Source organism: Lissotriton vulgaris, chromosome 1_1 (assembly GCF_964263255.1).
Source record: "Lissotriton vulgaris chromosome 1_1, aLisVul1.2, whole genome shotgun sequence".
Taxonomy (NCBI): domain Eukaryota; kingdom Metazoa; phylum Chordata; class Amphibia; order Caudata; family Salamandridae; genus Lissotriton; species Lissotriton vulgaris.
In genome coordinates, this window is record NC_141685.1 from 733,377,460 (window position 1) to 733,397,369 (window position 19,910).

A 19,910-nucleotide genomic window follows, 5' to 3' on the forward strand; every position below is an offset into this window, starting at 1 on the left:
ATATGCACATAAACATGAATATTCCAGGTTGTACTGTACACGTGATTGTATATTCTACAACTGTGAAAGGAATTCATTTTTAAATGAATGGCATTTTTATAGAGCGCACTAATGCCCCTAGATGTCTTGGTGCGAAAGCCAAAATCCTTTTTAAAACAAAAAACAAACAAAAACAGATTTTTAGTGCTTTCCTAAAATGCATATGGGCAGCCTGACTCTTACTATACAAAAAAGACTATATCACAATTTTCCAGTGGCAAAAGTAAAACTTCTACCTCCCCAAGATACCCATCTCACTTTAGGGAACAACACATTTCTTGCAGATAAGGAGCGCAGTTTTGTACTGGAAACATACCAATGGAATCTAACTTTGCATATATCTAGGACCACATTTATGAAAAGTCTTAATAAGCAATGCAAAGAGACTTAAAAACAATATGCTTTTTTGCAGGAAATCTGTGCAGCCTTTGTAATGCCTGGGATATGGACTGGAACCTGGGAATACTAACGAGACGAGCAGCTGCATTTTGAAGAGTTTGGAGATTATTCAGAATTTGCTGTTGCAGATATACATAAAGAGCATTGCAACAATCAATTTGTGATAGAACTCAAGCAACTATCACTGTTTTTACAGCTACAAAGGAATACAAGGAACCTATTTCTGCAATATTCTTAGGATATACAAACATGAAGAAGGGACCTGATTGATTTGTTCTGAAAAAGTCAGTTTATCCTCGAACAGCATTTCTAAGTTCTTTACTTTTCCATAAGGGGACAACAGAATGCCATAATCGTGGGGCCACCAAGAGTGGGAATAGAATGAAGTACCATTGCCAACCAGAAGAACTTCCATTTCTCCTGCATTAAGTTTAAGGCAACAATTTTTCAGCCATTTTCCAATCTCCATCATACAATTACGAAAACTATTTGCTACCTCGTGAATGTTATTTGAAATGGACACAACAATTTGGGTATCATCAGCATATGATACTACTAAAAACCCAAAAGAATGAAACAGTCTGGCTAAAGGTGTATTATGCTTATGAAGCAATGTGGGACTAAGGGATGACCTCTTCGAGAAAAAGGCTTGGAGACAAAGGCATTCAAAGTGACAAACTGTTGTCCATCAGTGAGAAAGGTGCTTAATAGAGCTAGTACTGAATCCTTAATCCCTATGCTCTCAAGGCGGTCCATCAATACCGTATGATTGACAGTGTCGAGAGCTGCCGACACATCTAACAAGTTGAGTGCCACCTTACCCCCTCTATCAACTACAGATCTAATTTCTTCTGTCACAACAACTAAAGCGGACTCAGTACTGTGTCACCTCTAAAACCAAACTGAGAAGAGTCAAGCAGTTTGTTGCTGTCTAAGAAGCAAAAAGTTCTATATTCATAGCTTACTCAAGTATTTTGGCTGGTAGAAGCAATTGGGATTTAGGATGGTAACTGCTAACCTCATGTGGATTAAGTGAAGGTTTTTGTATTAAGGACAACACAGAGACCTTTTTTCAAGGTCTAGGATAATGTCCAGAACTAAAAGCACTATTTATTAGCTCAGTAAGATGTAGAGCTACGATTCCTGGTGTCAAATGAAAAGTTCTAGAGGGAATGGGATCTGATGGATCAGCTGATTTAATGGGAGTCCATTAATATTACCACCTTCTCCAATGTAAATTCACTTAGTGTCACATTGCCATTCGTAGAAACTTCGGGGTTAGAAAATTACATTATATCAACTTGAATATTTGACGAAAACACATTATATACATCATTAATTTTAGCTTAAAAAAAGTTTGCCAGGCTGTTTCAAAAGGTTTTATTCAAGCCTGTAGTATTATTGTTAGTTAAATTAGCAAGTGCATTAACTGTTAAAAAAAATTCTTTAGCTGATTGGATGTTTGCCGTAAAGTAGGATGTTTCAGCCATAATAAAAACGTAATATTCCCTAATACATTGCTTATATTTACCTCTCTTGTGTGGATCATAATTTTTGTGCCATTTTTGCTCCTGCCTACGGCAAAGTTGTTTCTGAGATCTTAATTTTTATTTCTATAAATCTTTTGTGTTTTAATTGGGGCGAGTTGATAAACAGCATTAAAAATCCAATGTCCATAGTTAGAGGCCGCCAGGTCCAAATCATGAGCTGGTTGCAGTCAATGGACAAAAGTCCCCACCCAAGGAAAGCCTGCTTCACCGTAGGGTTCCTCCTCACGGCTGACACACAGCAGGATGCCAGCGCGGGCTACATACCTACTTAGAGGGGAGTACTTCAGAAGATGGGTATAAGAGGTATATACCCATGGATAATTGGGTGAGTGGTATGAAAGTTGTGCAGATTGGAGATAATCAGTGGACAGCGGAGATTAAAACTTCCTTCTGGTAGACTCAAATTTTATAGTTATCTCCAAGTGGGCTTAAAAGGAAATGGGAACAGATTTCATCTGGAGAGAGTGGTTGAAATATTTCTGCCTAAAAGAATTGCCCTCGTCCAAAAAAAGCAGTGGCATTTTTCAAGATCTGTCCCTCTCGGCCTACTAATAAATCCATAGAGGATTACATATATTGTGTAAGGTATTAAATGTTTTTCGTCAAATTAATGTTTCACAGTCCTATGGTTGTGATATGGGCAATCTTTACCTGTTAAGGTAAATCGTAAAGTATAGTTCAGTTAACAAAATACCTCATAATTCAATGGAAATAGTGTCATGAGAGCCAGGAGTCATCATTTAGCTGGGTAAGCTCATTCTTATGGGTTGTCTTAATTTGTTGTATAAGTAGCAGTAACCCAAATTGTAAAGGAAAGGCACACAAATCAGACTTCAGGTTAAAAAGAGACACTTTGATGGGTGAAATCATGAGCTATAAAGTGTAGTACATGGTATATCATTGTTAAGTCTTGATACATATATCCACAACTTGAAGATCCAGCATTGTTCTTTCTTCAGGAGGGCGCATAGTCCGTCAGTGGGGGAGCATGATAATTGAGGTTTCTGTATTATCATCCCATGTATGTTATTGTCATGATGTGACATTTCCAGAAAATGATGAGTCAATGTTGTAGTGGAATGTCTGCAAGTTAGGGTATTGTGAGATTCAATTATCCAAGTCTTAATCTTCCCAGTGGTCATTCCTACAAAGAGAAGTCCACAAGGACATGTGATTCTGTGACTGATTCCTCAGCTGTTGCATTTGGGTATATTCTTAGCTCCTAGGGGCTTGGCAGTCCCGGAGCTAGCTGTTTAGAAGGGATGGTGAATTTACACACACCACATGTAGCGTAAGAAAACTGACCCAGTACACTTGGGAAATGCCAGAGTGGAGTATGTACATCAGTGTGGGTACTTGTCCTCGGTCAATATGCACTAATAGTTTCTTGAGATTGTTGCACCTTTCAAAAACAAAAAAGTTGTGTCTAGTTTCATGTTGCCAATATTAAAAATGTGTACAATTCTCTTTATTGCTCTATTGAGATCATTTGAAGGAACTAGAAAATGTGTTGACAGAGACTAGCTTGTCTGACTCATTTTTAATTTATGACTCGAGCAGTGCCATTCTGTTGTTTTTCTCTGTCCATTCTTGGCTTTATCCATCAGTCTTCATGGATAGCCTCATTTTATAAATTTGCCACTCAGTTTTTCAGCTTGGGCAGTAAATGTGTTACGGTGGGGGTAGTATCTCCGATGACATAGGAGAAAGGAACTGGCCTACTTGGAGATTATCTTTCAGTGCCTTCAGATTGATACTGTTGTCTAGGAAGAGCACGTTCCTATTGGTCGGTTTTCTGCATAATTGTGTCACCAGTCTGCCATGTTCTGGATACATGAGTAGGTCTAGAAACAGGAGTTTGCTCTTACTTTGATGGCTAGTAAACTTCAAGCGAGTGTTACAGAAAGTGATTCACTATATGAATTCAGGAATTGACCCTTTCTTCTCTTCCCATTTAGGGAAGGATGTGATCCATATATTTTTTTCCACTTCACTATCTGTCAGTGAAACTGATTAGTGTTCAGGTGTAATGTTATGAATCTCAAACTGGTGTAGTGCAGGTTAGCCATGCAGGGGGTATACTTCCTATTGAAGTGCTTATGGTTTGCAGGTAAAGTTGATCTGCAAACTAACAGTTCTTTAATGGCCAGTGATGCACAGTTCACTATGAAGCCAGTAGGAGTTTTGATGTAGGTGGTGTATTCTGTAAAAGAGTTTCAATGGTATGTAATGGTATTTCTTGGAGAATACTAGTGTATAATGATTCCACATTTAGTCTGGTGAGGAGGTGTTTAGTGGATCAAAATGGAGGTTTTCTGAAAGACCAAGGATCTCCTTAGTGCCTTTCAGGTATGAGGGCACCTGGATAAATAAAGCCATTAAAAACCAATCCGTAAATTGTGGACGAGGTTCTAAAAAGGATCCTATTCCCAAAACTATTGGCCTTCCAGGAGGTGGCCGTTGTGGGTTATGTATCTTAGGAAGGAAGTGGAAGTAAAGGGTGCGTGGATCAGTAGTAAGAAGGAATTCTGTTTTTTTCTTAGTTATTCAATTATTGTGAAGAGCCTCTTCCACAAAGGCCGCCATGCCCCTTTAGGGGATAACCTGTCCAACAAATACCACAGAGGTTTGCACTCTCTGGTCTTTGGAGGGTACAGAATCCGTGGCCTTGTCTGCCAGGCCCCTTCCCCAGGAATCGTTTTCAATTGCATTTACAGGTGCCTTTTTTAATAAGAAGCCCTACAATGAAGAAGGCAACTCTTGGTTGGGTGAGGAATTTTGTCCTTAAAGACTCTTTTCACAGTTGTAAAACATATGCCACCCTGTAAACTTAAACCTGCAGTATTCTTATTTATGTGCACACGAGAGGAAGAAGCAGAACACATGACCTCTAATGAAACCTAAAAAAATAGGACATTGGACTTTTAAAAACTCTGTAACATACCAAAGCAGATGCTTTCTCAAACATTGATGTTATTTGTACCTCATTTATGCTTAGCATGCCTTAGTTAATAGCCAGCATATTAACTGCTCATAACACAACCAATTGTCAATAAGTCTCCAAAAAGTGTTATGGAAATGTACCACTATGCAAGGGAGTAGGGTGTCTCATTCGATAATGTGCTTTGGTCTTTGTTAAAGGCTGTATGTCGATCGTCTTTCTCCTTCTCCTTTTCCTAAAGTCCTGAGGTAAAGGAGACCCCTTCCAGCAGCCAGAGTGTCTGACCTGTGGTGACACCAGAAACATAGGAATACCATCAGGAATGTGGTGCCAAATTGTATCATAAGGAAAAGCTTCCTTGTGAGAAATATTCTAGCACCAGGTATCAGAAGTAGAAAAAGAATACCAATACAGAAGAGCCATGGCAGACAGCAGCACCATTATTCACTTCTCAATAAAGCGGAAAACAGTACCCATAAGACAGGAATGGGATGATCTTAGAGCAGACCATTATGCACTGGGCAGGCTCCACTAACGATTGCATGCTAGTTAACAAGCTGTAAAGAGACATCGTGGTGGTTTCTTAGTTAAGGAATTTAGATCCCTTAATGTGAATGCATCTATCTTGGTGAGTGCAGTTACTTTATGCAGACCAATGGTATCCTGCCTGTGATCCTACATTTGGAAAAGCCTCGCCACTCGGGACATCTATTCATTATGCTTTGGAAATACTAAGATACTAGTTAGAAAAATCCTTATCCAACAACAGGTTCCTAGAAATAGACACAAGGAGAACCAGAAGATCTTGAGTACTAGAACTTTGAAGAAATCTGGCCCTTCTCCAGGAAATAAAACTACAACACTTGCCACAGAATAGAAGGAGTTAGTGGATTAAATTATACAGGTAACAGAAAGAGTCAAGACTGGCACAAACTCTTGGAAATAAATAAAAACTCACAGATTCAGAAAGCAGCAATCATCTTTTCCAATTTGCCTTCCTTCGCTTGAAGAGTTCACCTTTTCTAGCAGCTAATCTGGCTCCTTGACGACTGACCATAAGGTAAGTTGGTTGGGCACATGCTGGATTGAGAAATTCTGTATTTTAATCCTTATGTGGGCCCTTGCTGCTCTAATTGCTATCTTTGTACTTTAATTCAATTTGAAAGTTTTCCCAAAAGCATGAACTTTGGCTTTTATCTAGCTCGTCAAACAGGTGACTGCTAACTTCTCAATAGAGTCCATGATCTTCTTGGGACAGGATTCCTTTAGAAAGCAAAGAAAGGAAACAAGCATTGTCAGACCCCATTCGGGAACGTTACTGTGCAGACAGGTGCCACTGGGCACAAATCATGGTGAGTTGAGTTGAGTTGAGTTGAGTTGGGATTTATAAAGCGCGTAGCTACCCTAGGGCATCCCAGCGCTGACATGACCTTAGATCCAGAGAAGAAGTAGGAAAGGAAGATTGAAGGTTGAAAGTTTAAGGGAAGAGCCAGGTTTTTAATTGCCTCCGAAAAGTAAGGAGGTTATGTTCTCTCCTCATAGCAAGTGGGAGGGTGTTCCACAGTTTTGGGGCGTTGTAAGAGAACAAGCGGCCCCCGGATCTGGCCTTTCTTATTCTTGGAACGCTGGTGAGGGCGAGAGAGTCGGATCTTAATTGTTTGTTGGACTGGTGAGGTTTCATCAGGGGTCTCAGAATTGGGGGGCCTTTGTCGTGCATTATTTTGTGCGAGATGCATAAGGTCTTGAAGGTAATTCGTTCTTTCACTGGGAGCCAGTGAAGGCTTCTGAGAGCTGGTTTGGCCGAGCATCTCGCTTTTGGTTCCAGTTAGGATTCTGGCAGCCGCGTTCTGGGCGCACTGCAGTCTGTGAACAACTGATGCTGGAGCACCCAGATACAGGACGTTGCCGTAGTCCAATCTGGAGTTCACCAGCCCCTGCATCAGTAATTTCCTTGGTGGTTGAGATTGTTTGACTTTAGTGTTGCAGGGTCTGTCCTAATATGGCTTTGCAAACGGGGCCAAGTATATCCTTTCCATGCTGGACGCTAGGCTAGGGAGGGCAAGACCTTGAAAGGATCGCAGGGGAGTATCTTGGAGGCAAGAGCTCAGAACTCAAGAGCCAACCAACTGACACAGTAACATATTGTCCAACTCAGTAATTATCTTTTAGTTAAATGAAAGTACTTTAATCTCACAGAAAGATGAAATACTACAGTTCATAGAGGTTCCAGGTATGAAACTGTTATGTCATCTACTATCCTCAGTGAAGCGCTCCGGTGCCCTCTTCATGCTTTATGAATTTGCTAATATCTACAGTCCCTGATATGGAATGGGTATCTGCATCAAATATGCACAGGTGCAACTCACTCTGGATGCATAAATCAGTTCAATTGTTTTTGCTGACTTGAGGTTCCCTAGGTAAAAGTCGTAATTTCATTTCAACTTTCTATGCACACTCGGGGCCTGATTTACAAAAGGCCTTCACACTTGTGGCGGAGGCCCCGCAGTCATGGGGGATTCTCTGCACTCGTGGCAGAGGCCCCGCAGTCATGGGGGTGTCTCCGCACTCGGGCAAAATCTCAGCAATGACTTATTCCGGAGATTCTTCCCTGAGTGTGGTGACGCCCCCATGACAATGAGGTCTCCACCACAAGTACAGAGGCCCTATGTGAATCAGGTCTTCAGTATCTTGTTCCAAACATGACTAGGCCCTGCTATTAGCTGTTTGGTGGAGATGCAGCCTGGTGGTGACAGTGGACACGTTCTGTGGGCCCGTTCCTGCTGCTGTAACTTTATTGACACAAAGGTTGCAAGGGCAGCCTGTTTATCAATAAAATACACTGACTGAGAAAATCATGGTAGGCCTGCAACATGGGTGCTCATCGTTGACAGTTACGGTCTGCATGGTAGGATGCAGACTGGTGCTTGGTGACAGCAGTTGCAGCCTCCAGGCCTGGTCTTCAGCAGGTCAGTGTCTTTGACCGTTGTGGCCTATATGTTGATATGAGGTCATTCACTGGCAGAACCAGTCTCTCAATCACACAGCTGCATGCCGGACAACACAATGAAGCTTTGCACTTGAAAGTATTGCTAAAGTTCATAATGGGACTCATTCAGGGAACTGGGGGACCCCTCACGACGCGGTTCACTTCTGGATTCCCTGTGGAAGTTTTTGGAGCAGATAAAAAACAGAAATAGTTTGGGGGGCTGAGGCACATCTCACAACATGGTCTGCTTCTGGCTTTGCTCTTGAATGTTCACAAAAGAGTTCCTCTCATGGGGTGGAGGCTCCTCACCACATGGTTTGCTCCTCGTCTTATTCCATCTCAGTTAGCTTCCTTTGGGTGTTGCTCAAACCAGGGACAAGCTGAGTTTCTCCTCCTGGAGAGTCTCTTCACCAGCAGGCATTAATCTTGTCTCTCTTAGCAAGCAGGCAGACTTCTAGGTACTATAATGATCCTCAACTCTTTCAGCATATAGTGCAGAATTCAGGTGATGTTCCCTCAGCTGTGAGAGAGTAGCTATCTTGCAGACACTCAGGGATGTGGATCCACTGTCTAAGGCTTTTGAACCGGTTTTGGTTGGTTCACTTTCAAATGTCATTTTCTGGCTGTCTCTCAAAAACAGTCTTTATGCAAGGTGATGGCAGGCAGCAATGATGTTGGCTCCAAGCAGAAGTATCCACAACTAAAGCACAATGAAGTAAGAGCTCGCTCACCTTCCTCTCATCAGCGTTTCCGAAGCAGTAATCAGGGACAGGCAGCAGGCCCATTCTAGAAACAACCTCACCTTGAACAATAGAAACTGCAGTCCTACAAGAGATGTACTATCTAACAAATGGCAGTGCTCAGAAGTAAATAATCATCAGCCACCTGCTAACAAGAAACACATTGTGTTTTTAATGGTCGGACTGTCTCCATCCTCAATCACTTCAGTATCTGGGTCTAAACCTAACATCCAAGGAAATGCAGAAAATACACTTATAGCTGGATCCAACTTCCATCTTGTGCTAGGCTAATCCAGGGGACATATGAAATGGATCCCACTGGGTCTAATACTAAGATTCTCACTACTCACAGTCTTACTACCTTACATATCCTACACATCCTCCTTGGGAGAACAAAAAATCAGGATATCAGTTTCAGATAGAATCGGGCAATCTGTGCAGGGGTACTTGCCTGTTTATCATGTATAGGGCATTCCCATTCCAACATAAATAGAGAAGTTGTATCAAGTTGGATGCAACGAGCCGGCCAGTTGGATTCTAGCCACTCGCCCGACTCGCGCTGTGACACGCGCCCCCGCGCATTATTTTAAAGTTTTAAATACTTTGTGTATGCTTAACCCTCTTTTGTTGTGCAGGGCTCACTCTGACTGCGCGCTGGGCAGTACCTTTTCACGTTTCTGCTGTTCGCTGCCTCATCGCCTACGGGCGTCCGCGCAGGAGATCAATTCCTGCCGGGACTTGCTGTTGGCCGCCATCTTGGGTGAGGAGGGTGAGTAGGTGAGCGGTGCAGCGCTCGGCCCATCACCACCTCAGCCCTATAAAAACTATTGTATTTTGACCCACAATTGATTGGATGCAACAAGCCGGCCAGTGGGATTCTAGCCACTCGCCCGACTCGCGCTGTGACACACGCCCCCCGCGCATTATTTTAAAGTTTTAAATACTTTGTGTATGCTTAACCCTCTTTTGTTGTGCAGGCCTCACTCTGACTGCGCGCTGGGCAGTACCTTTTCACGTTTCTGCTGTTCGCTGCCTCATCGCCTACGGGCGTCCACGCAGGAGATCAATTCCTGCCGGGACGCGCTGTTGGCCGCCATCTTGGGTGAGGAGGGTGAGTAGGTGAGCGGTGCAGCGCTCGGCCCATCACCACCTCAGCCCTATAAAATGGCGCCCCTTTACAGGGAGCGCAGCGGGCACGCCGTCAGCGCGCCGAAGTCGCGCCTAAGTCCAGCCCGTCTGCGCCCGTCCGCGGCCGGACGGGCCCAGGGGCTAGGGACGCTGCTACCGCCTTCTCCTACTCCTCCGCTGCCCTCATGAATCTACAACCCTCTGCTAGCCCCCTACCGTTGGACATCTGGACGCGGACCACTTCACTTGGAATTGCAGGCAACTTCCCCCCTTATCTGGGTCCGGATATTCCTCCCACCTCACCTACCACTACCGAGTCACAGAGCCGTTTACTCTACCTAAACACTCGCTCTCTTGTCAGACATCAAACTGACATCTTTCACCTACTCATGACTGAGAGGCCAGATGTCCTTTTACTATCTGAAACCTGGCTTACCGACGACTCCCTCCCTGACATCCTGGCAGCGCTACCCCCAGACTACTACCTGCTGATTACCAACCGCCCAGGGGGCCGCTCCGGGGGGGGGGGTCGCAGCGGCAATACGTAAGAACCTCAAGGTCATTGCCTCCACTTCTATGATCCTCCCTGAAGTGGATAACCTGGTTCTCAGCCTTGGGACCGAGGCAGGTGCAGTTACCCTTGTGGTACTCTACCGCTCTCCTCAGCCCATGCCTTCTTTCCCTTCATCTTTCACTGAACAGCTCGCTAACCTCGCTGTCTCCTCCCCCCGCATAGCCATTGTTGGGGACTTTAATTACTGGTTCCAGCATAAGGATGCCGGTCCTCACGCCACCGAACTGTTCGAAGCTCTTTCGAGCTTGAACTTTAGCCAATTAGTCAAGTCTCCCACTCACAGTGGTGGTCACATTCTTGACCACATTTGGGTCCACGGGGTAAAGTCCTCCTGCCCGCTCACTACACCTTGTGTGTGGTCTGATCATTTTCTAATTGATACCACCATCTCGGCGGTCGGCCAGATTAGGATCCCCCCGCGGGAGGGCGGCACCGCTCGTAAGTGGAAGGCTGTTGACTCCTCTAAATTGCTATCCCACCTGTCTCAAACGCGCCCCTTTATCCCCAACGATATCGGCACCAACGAGCTAGATGGTTACATCTCTGACTGGCTCACGTCCGCTAGCGATATCTTTGCCCCCTTAACCAAGTTTCCCGGTCCCGACATAGCAACTCTCACAAATGGTTCACCCCCCAACTTAAAGCCCTACAGTTGGAACTACGCCAATCAGAACGCAAGTGGAGAAGAGACTACTGCTCCTCAAGCAGAGATACTTATGTGGCAGTCCGCAACAAGTATAAATCAGCCATCTCTGTAGCCAAAAAAGCTTATGCTTCAGAGAGAATTTTATTAGCCCCTTGGAAGTCGAAGGAGATCTTCAAAGTCCTTGACGAATTCACCTCTGACCCCAGGACGCTCCCGACTCAGGCCCCCACACAGGAATCCTGTAATGCGCTCAGCACATTTTTTATACAGAAAATTGTTTTGATTAAGGACACTATCCCGGTCACCTCATCTGGCGCTGATTCTGTTACTCTCCCTCACAATGCTCTCTCCCTCACACAATTCCCTCCTCTAGATTCCACATCCCTAGCCACTCTGGCCGTCCGCATCAAGTCTGGTTCTCCTGACAATCGCTGTCCACCTTCCATACTCCGGGACATCTGCCACTCTCTACCTGACTGCATCCTTCCCCTGCTGAACTCTTCTCTTTCCTCCGGGACGGTACCCAGCTCCTTCAAGGAGGCCGTTCTGGTGCCTCTGTTGAAGAAGCCCGGAGCTGATCCCGCCGTCCCGGCGAACTATCGTCCTATCTCCCTCTTGCCCTTTTTCTCTAAAATCTTGGAAGCCCATGTCACCGCCTGTCTCTCAAAGTTCATCGAGAGCTCCAACTTCCTCGAGGCCAACCAGGCCGGCTTCCGACCCGGCCACTCTACGGAGACTGTGATCCTGGCCGTGTTGGATGCCTTGAGAGACGGCGCTGACAAGAGTACCCCCCAGGCCTTGGTACTATTAGATCTGTCGGCCGCTTTCGACACGGTGGACCATAACATCCTTCTCCACCGTGTCGAGCAGGCCGGCATCCAGGGCCTGGCGCTGGCATGGGTCAAATCCTTCCTTACCGGGAGATCTCAGACCCTCAGCCTAGGCACTTTCAGGGCTCCTAGGGAGCACTCGCCTTGTGGGGTTCCCCAGGGCTCCTCCTTATCCCCTCTTCTCTTCAATCTCTATCTTCGCCCCCTTCTTTTTTCTCTGAGGCAGTGGGACATCACCGTCTTCAACTACGCGGACGACCTGCAACTCATCTTTCCTTTAAACCCCCCCTCTGCTATTCCCAATTTCCAGGCAGCCATGTCCCATATCCTCCAGTGGATGTGTCAGAACCAACTTAAATTGAACCCAGGAAAGACGGAGCTCCTTCTTCCTAGCAGGAGCTCTGCCCACTGGGGTCCGCACTTCTGGCCGGCAGAACTTGGTCCCCCCCCTATCCCGTTGGCCTCGGTGAAAAGTCTCGGGGTCACCATTGACTCCGGGCTATCTCTTGGGCCCCAGGTGGGGACGGTGGTCTCCTCTGGCATGTTCCAGCTGCGCAGGATCAGGAAGGTGGCTTACCTCCTTACTCCTGATGCCCTGCTGCAAGTTATCATGGCCCTTGTCCTCTCCCGCTTGGACTATTCGAATTCCATCTATTATGGTCTGCCTAAATCTTCCCTCCTCAGGCTGCAAATCATCCAAAACCAAGCGGCGAGACTGGCCCTCGGGATACCGAAATGGCAGTCTGCCAAACCCCTCCTCATCAAATTGCACTGGCTCCCTGTCAGCCTGAGGGCAGCCTTCAAGCTCGGCTGCCTCACTTTCAAATCTCTTTCTGGTTCTTGCCCCGCCTTCTTGAAATCCCTCATCCGGCCCTACTGTCCCTCACGCAATCTCAGATCATCACACCTACACCTCCTGGTTGTCCCCCCCCCATCAAACTCTGTAGATCTGGGGGTCGGAGATTTGCATACCTTGGCCCTAAATTCTGGAACTCCCTCCCTTCCTCAGTCAAGACCTCCAACACCCTCATCCAATTCCGTAAATCATTAAAAACCTGGCTCTTCCCACAAACCAGCTAAAGTCCCTCTGTCCCCTCAGCATCTAATCAGGGCCAGGAAACCCACGGTGACAGTGCGCTTTACAAGCACCCCTTAACGTAACATAACATAAGTTGTTTTTAAACCACCACACGTTGTGCTCCAAAAAAGTTTGCCCTATTGCTCATGGCCTTAGAATGAATGTAGCTAATTTGGGATCGCCTTCATACCTCGATCGGTATATTCTTCACAACCCCACATTCACCAGTAATCGAATTCCAAGTCATTTTCACTTATAAACTATCCCATGCTTGTCATATTCATCTGTCATTCCTTTATCTGCATGTCATTATTTTAAGCCTCTAAAGGTCGTCTAGTCACACTGCTCATACTTATACCTCATGTCACTTAAATCCAACATTGCTTGTTTGTCTTTCATCTGTCACATGTATTTTTATAGTCCCTTAAATCCACTCATTCACTCCATTAGCTAAATTCATTAATTTGCCCTGCTCATGATATGATTCCTATCCACAAGTGCTATAGCTCATACAGTAAGTGACTATTGGAAATATTTCTTATGGTGCTTACCATTCTCACCCTCCACTCGACAGGAATACTGTACACACAGATCCTGGACGCAGCGATTAAGATCCTCCATAACCCTGTGCTCTGGCGGAAGGACACCGTCCAGGCTGCAGTGTCGCTGCAGCACATCTTGTCCCAGATTTGTCCATTGCACCTGGATCGACTTGGCCAATTTCAACTTCTCTTGGTTGGTCAGGAGCACATCTCCGCCAAATCGATCGAGGTCCTCGCTCATCATCTGAAAGTAAACAATTCCATAATTAATGAAGGGTCAAGATTCATCACCATTAAGAGAAAAGACTACCAAATGTTTTTTGCTAGCACTATGCCTAGATGGAAAATAAGTTCCATGTAATATCTTAAACTGAACACAGCTGGTGGGTTCGCCCCATGCAGCGAGGGCTCACAGAGAAATCCATAAGCACACTTGATGGCAGATTTATGAAGGCTTTGCAAAGTTACAAAAAGTGATTTAAACCAGTGCAAAGTCTTGATAAACTATTAAGGCCTACATTTAGTAAGGTCTTGTGTTGCCCTTGCGTGACACAAGGCGTCGCAAACCATTAAGTCACATTTACTAAGCCTCCCAAATCCACCTTGTGTGGCTCTGCATGGCTTAGTAAATCTAGAGTAATACAAGGCAACGCAGCCTCTGCCTTTCTTTACTTCGAGTGTGAAAAGTGTTCCATGGGTAGAGTGTCGGTGTTCTCACGCATAACCAGATTTACTAAGAACAGTAAACCTGGGAATGCGTCAAAATACTATGCCATCCCAAAAGAGGCATAAGTAGGAGAAATATGTTTATTTCTCCTTATTATTTCGTCTTTCTACGAGTGCTGCATTCTGCAGCACATGTGAGAGAAAGAGAGAGAGAGAGAGAGAGCAGGAATGCTGCACATCTTAGTAATTATGGCCCATTCCAGCTCTTTCCGTTTGACGCAGACAGCAAGTTGGCTTGCTGCATTGCGCCAAATGTTTGTAAATCTTGCCTTTTTTTGTAGCACAAAATTTTCTTTTGCGCTGGAAGGTGGTCTAGAAGTAATGAAAATCACACATTTCCCTACATTGTGTAAAAGGGGCGTTCCATGAATGGTACATGAGCGTTTCCTTGGTAGCACCCATGGTGTTTGACGCGAAGGCAAATCATCTTATATTGGCAGACCGGCTTTGGCCCAAAAGATATCCTTCCATGAGGCAAGCTCAAAGAAGCAGAAAATATTTTGTTTCTAACTTTCCAATTGTGGTGTACAGCACAGCACACGTACAAAGTATGCATCAGTGTAGTATTTTGTACTGAAAGGGTACCCTTACAGAACAAACCCTATGCTAGACTTCACACACACACACCTTTGCACCCTAGTGTAAAAATGTGTACATGATAATGCGCACAAATTTCTAATGTATTGCAATCTGTGTGTGGCGCATGGAAGTGTAATTATGTCCCAGTACTTGGCATCATCATATCCCTATAGTTATAGTGCTGACTGCTTTTTCACTGATCTCACTGTGTTGTGTAAAATATTAGTAAATTTGCCCCACAGCACTCATTATAATCACCAAAACAATTCTCAATTTTTGATTTAGCAAACATATCATTTAGTGTAGAAATGGTTTCCAGATTTGGAGTCAGAAAATAGGCCTTAGGTGGAGGATCCTTGAACAGTTAAATAACTTAGGGTCTGATTCTGATTACGAGTTTGGAGGTCCCGCCTGCGGCCAGCGGTCAGCGACAGTGTTTCTGATGGGGGTGTATTTTTTTAGCATATGTCGATGCTGGTGTGAATATTTAGAATGCAGTGTACACATATGCATGGCACGAGAAAAAATACCTTTTATGGATATTTTCACATTGCTGGAGTCTGGACCATATGTGCCCAGTCCAGTCAATGGAAAATAGTACAAAACAGTTTTACTTACATTTCGGCGCAAAAAGGGTAATTTCCTGTGGGGCAATATGCTGCTGTGAAGGGGGATCTGGAGAAAGTAATCTATGTCGAAGACTGAAGGGAAGAAAAGAAAAATGTATGAATATGTACCCCAATTCCTTCGATTCCACCCACTCAAGGCAAGCAGTCCCATCGCCATGATTTGCTCATCGGAAAGCCAACTCATAATTCGGACGGCTGTGAGACTCTGTACCACCCTACGGCAGCTGCTTTTCCCTGACAGCCATCGAAGCGGCCTGCGAATGCCTGTCGGTGGCAGCAGTGAGCTGGTGATCTTTCATCTAAAGGACCGTCAACATCGTAATATGCCGGTCGGACTGCCAATGGTGCAGGGGTGAATCCGACACTGACGTAACGGAGGTCCCAAGACCACCAAACTCGCAATCAGGCCCTCAGGCTCTGATTTAGGGATTGATGGACAATGAAAAGACAGACAGGGTGGCAGAGGCCTTTACATCTGCCTCCATCTCTTCCCGCCATTTTGAAAGATGTCTGCCAGGTCGACTGTTAACTCTACCAATTGCATAAACTGCTGTCATAGAGGTTCCTGTCAATGTTGTAAAAGTTAATTTTTCAAAAACAAGCCCCCAAACCAGGTACTTGGTTTTGATATAATAACAAAACTAGTAGCACAAAAAAAATCGATTTTTCTCACATGTTGTGTGGATTATTATGTTTTATTTCCAGTGCCTCACCGCCACACTTTATCTAAATGGGGCAGGCAGTGTTATGTGCTTCCCCCACTCCTTCGAACCATTGGAAAAAGGGTTAGGTAAACAGAGTAAATTTAACTCAGTTGGAGTACACCTGGGGTTCTGCCTAACTCAAAATCAGGAGGGCAGACCGAGAGTTTGGTGGAGAGGCTACTTTATCACTATTTGCCAAACTCTAAATTTGACCCCTATTTATGAGTAGCATCAACCTCAGGTTTCACAAACATGAACATCTGTAAGCTGTCCAGGTTTCCTTTGTCGAACAATAACACAAACATGTTTCCCAAAAAGCAAAGCAAAGGTTCCACAGGGTGTATGCAACTCTGTTCTATGTGCCTATACTACAGTTCTTATCAAAGGTTCTCCAGTCAAACATTTCTACTAGAAACACGTACTTTGAATAGATCACCAAATAGTATTGAACCTAAAATGTGAAGGCACATATGAAACATCCTCTGAACAGTATAGAAGTGAAATGTGCAATACAATGTACTAGCAAATTCCAGTATGGATTGTGTCATCTAGAAGTGATTCTCTGAAAAGCAGAACATAGAGAAGAAGTGATTCAAGGACAGTGTTTGATGTAGGAAAGAACCCACAGTGAATACTTTGATTTGAGATCGCTACGACCTGATTTTATATTTATGGACAACCATGGTCATCTACGCCTTATTAACTGTCATGTAACGAGGACCAAGGATTTGTCTAATTATTCTACTGGGGTGCTAAACCACGCTTCACCTGTTTTATCTTCCTGTGAGCCGGGTTCTATCCAGAGAGTAGGGCAGTATGTCCCCCATAGGGCACATATCTGAAGCTGGATTTGGAAGGCAAATGGGTGATGATTTTGTCTGATTGCTATATGTATCAGAACATCTTAAAGCAAAAAAATGTGTATAGGTTGGATGGCTCATTGCATGAGAATGGCAGACAGTAACAAGTCAAATTTTGCATCACCTGCACAAATTAGATTAGAATTTGGAATATACAATCAGCAAATTGCAAGGATGGGACAATATATAAAGGTATGGAAATGAATCAAAACTAATACTTCTAATCCAATGAGTTGCTTATTCTGGCAAGATATACAGCTGAATCAAAGTTAAAAATTTGGGAAATATCTACAAATAGCACTGAAGGAGTTATCGGCACATGAGATTTGGGAAATTACTATAACATCAACATCCTTTAAAAAGACGATTAAAGAAATAATAAAACCACTGTCACATCAGAAAGATAAAGAGCTATTTGGATGGATGATTTTGAATGAGTTTAAGATCCTCAAATCCCGCAATATCTAAAAACATCTTAGACTGCACAAATAATAAATATATTTATTAAGGCGAGATTTGGCTATATTCCAGGATCAACGCAAGTAATGGCATGGTTGCGCCCATCTAAGTCGAATTCTTGCAGACTATGCAACCAAAGGGAAGATAACATTATCCATTTGGTTTGTATATGCACAGCGATAAAGTAAGAAAGATGGAGATATTTAAAAAACTATTTTAATAATCGAGGAGTATGATCATGTAGACAAGCTCTGGTAGTCTGTTTTAAGGCAAATGATATGATCATGAATACAAACTTGACAAAATTTCTGATTTTAACAAAAAAGAAGTTAGAATCCAGTGACTTGAGTAAAGTAAACTTGGTAGTTTAAAATGGGTAGTATAGAAATCTAATTTGCACAGTAGAATTTGCACATAACTCATGATTTTCTTAAGTGTAACTTGCCCCTTTTATATTAAGATATGACTTGTCGACTTGCAATATGGATGAATTAACCTTGCCCACATTATGTATTCTTCTTTCCCCCACAGCAAGTTACTTGTCTGCGTATGGTTTTATGTGGTCCTCGGAATTGAAGTCTTGTTTTTAATATGGCAGTGTAATTGATGATTTCCCATTGTATGATTTTAATTAATCACGCAATAAAGATTTGAATTGAAGTCAAATTTCACTAAATCTTCTGACGGAAGTAAGGGCTCCAAAAAGTCAACTTTCCAGAAAAGTCAGGCTTTAACTGCACATCTGTAAATATCCCTAGGGAACCTCCCCTGAGCACAGCCAGTATCTCTCTGTAAACCCTCAAGAAAGTTGCATATATTGCCCTTATTTTGTGAAAGTAAGAATGAAGGAAAACTAGTTTGACCCTGCTATATTTGTGCAGGCTAATCTAATGTTTGAAGCTATATTTTCTGTCAAGGACTGACTCCTGATTTGTTCACAGATTGCCATACAGGCTTGCTCAAGGGTCTTGCACTGTCAGTATAAGACTGTGAGTGCCTGGTCGCTAAGCTTAGTAATGTCAGATCTGGATTTTACATGTTCTCACCTTCCTGTGACAATAATTCTGTTCCGTCCGTCTGATAAGATTAAGTGAAAAGCCTAGTAGAGCTGAATGGCAGGTCCAGTTCTGGGCTCTAGGATCATCACCGTTCTGTAAGCGAACACTACACATTTTTCTGGCATTGGAGGCAGAAGTAGAATACACAACTGAAATTCTAGCTAGGCAGAGTGTCTTTAGTCCATAGTAGAGGGTGGTTTATAATTGTTCTGTCTATTATTACAAACACCCAATTTCTGATATACAATTATAGTGTATTATGGGTCTTATTTAGAGTTTGCCAGACGGGGTACACCATCAAAATATGGCAAAGGCCTTTGTGCCGTATTTAGAGTGCCACTGGATATAATGCACTTTGATTATGGTGACAGGATATCTGACAAGTTTTTGACAGGATACCTAGTCCACCACACTCTAAATAAGGCCCTAGGTGTCCTGCTGCTTTCTTTCAGCCTTGATAGCTTAGAGAGGAAACAGTGGATTGTGAATAGCCGAACAGCATCCAAGATGGCTGCCATCAGCACTATACAAACTTGATACGAAGGTCATAGTGCAACATAACCTACAGCATACTGCTTTTTTAAAAAAATGTTTTATTTTTTATAAACTTTATTTTACATTATAACAAAACATCAACGTTGCAGCAAACGGTACATTATCAGCCTCTTGAAAATTGAATTGCCGTGTTGGGAGCGATATAAGATCAATTGGAGTCCACAGTGATACTTGGTTACATTACAATATTTAGAGGAACATAAGATTAGGACATATATCGATAGGACATGCACTTATAAAATGTATTATCCCTGTCTTTCACTCTCTTTTTGATCCTCCTTGTCTGACTCATCCCCACCACTCTCTGAGCCACTTTGCTCAGACCCACTCCCTCCTGCTGAGAGCCTTGTATTACACAATTCCCTCCATTCCATTAGGTCTGATTGTAACTTGCGCGTAAGCTTCATGTGCGACTCCTCAGCCAATGGCCCCTCTCTAATATCTTTAAGCCACACCGACAACTCTGGGCTCCTCTGCCCCTTCCATGTTATGGCCACCCTACGTCTGGCTAGTACTAGGATCAATTGCAGCAATTTATAGGGTAGCTTCCATTTTTTAGGCTTACGTACGTGGGCTAGTAAACACTGCAATGGTTTCTCCCTTAACAGAAGGCCTGTGACCTCTCGCACCTTGTCCGCCACCCCGACCAGAACTGCCTCATCACAGAACATTCCCACGGCAGGTGAATAAAGTCTGCGTCCTCCGCGGCACGCACATTGCCTTTTTAAGTGTTTTCTGCTAACCTTCTGTTTTCAGGTAGAGCTTGGTTTGTATAAACAAAGGGAGTAGCAGAGTGTCTAGTTTTGGAATGAGCTGCATACTAGTTTTTCTAATGGTTTGGTCTAGCACTTTACCTCTTTGTTGTAGTACTGGACTATAGAAACAAA

General features: G+C 43.8%; 1 protein-coding gene across 1 annotated transcript in view; it reads right to left on the minus strand.

The window, feature by feature from the left end:
• The window catches only part of AXDND1 (axonemal dynein light chain domain containing 1), a 570,869-nt gene that overhangs the window by 223,584 nt on the left and 327,375 nt on the right, over positions 1 to 19,910 (minus strand). The window contains exon 16 of the mRNA XM_086955354.1: positions 13,463 to 13,697. Within this exon, the coding sequence (XP_086811480.1) occupies positions 13,463 to 13,697 (235 nt within the window). The remainder of the gene's footprint in view (positions 1 to 13,462; positions 13,698 to 19,910) is intronic.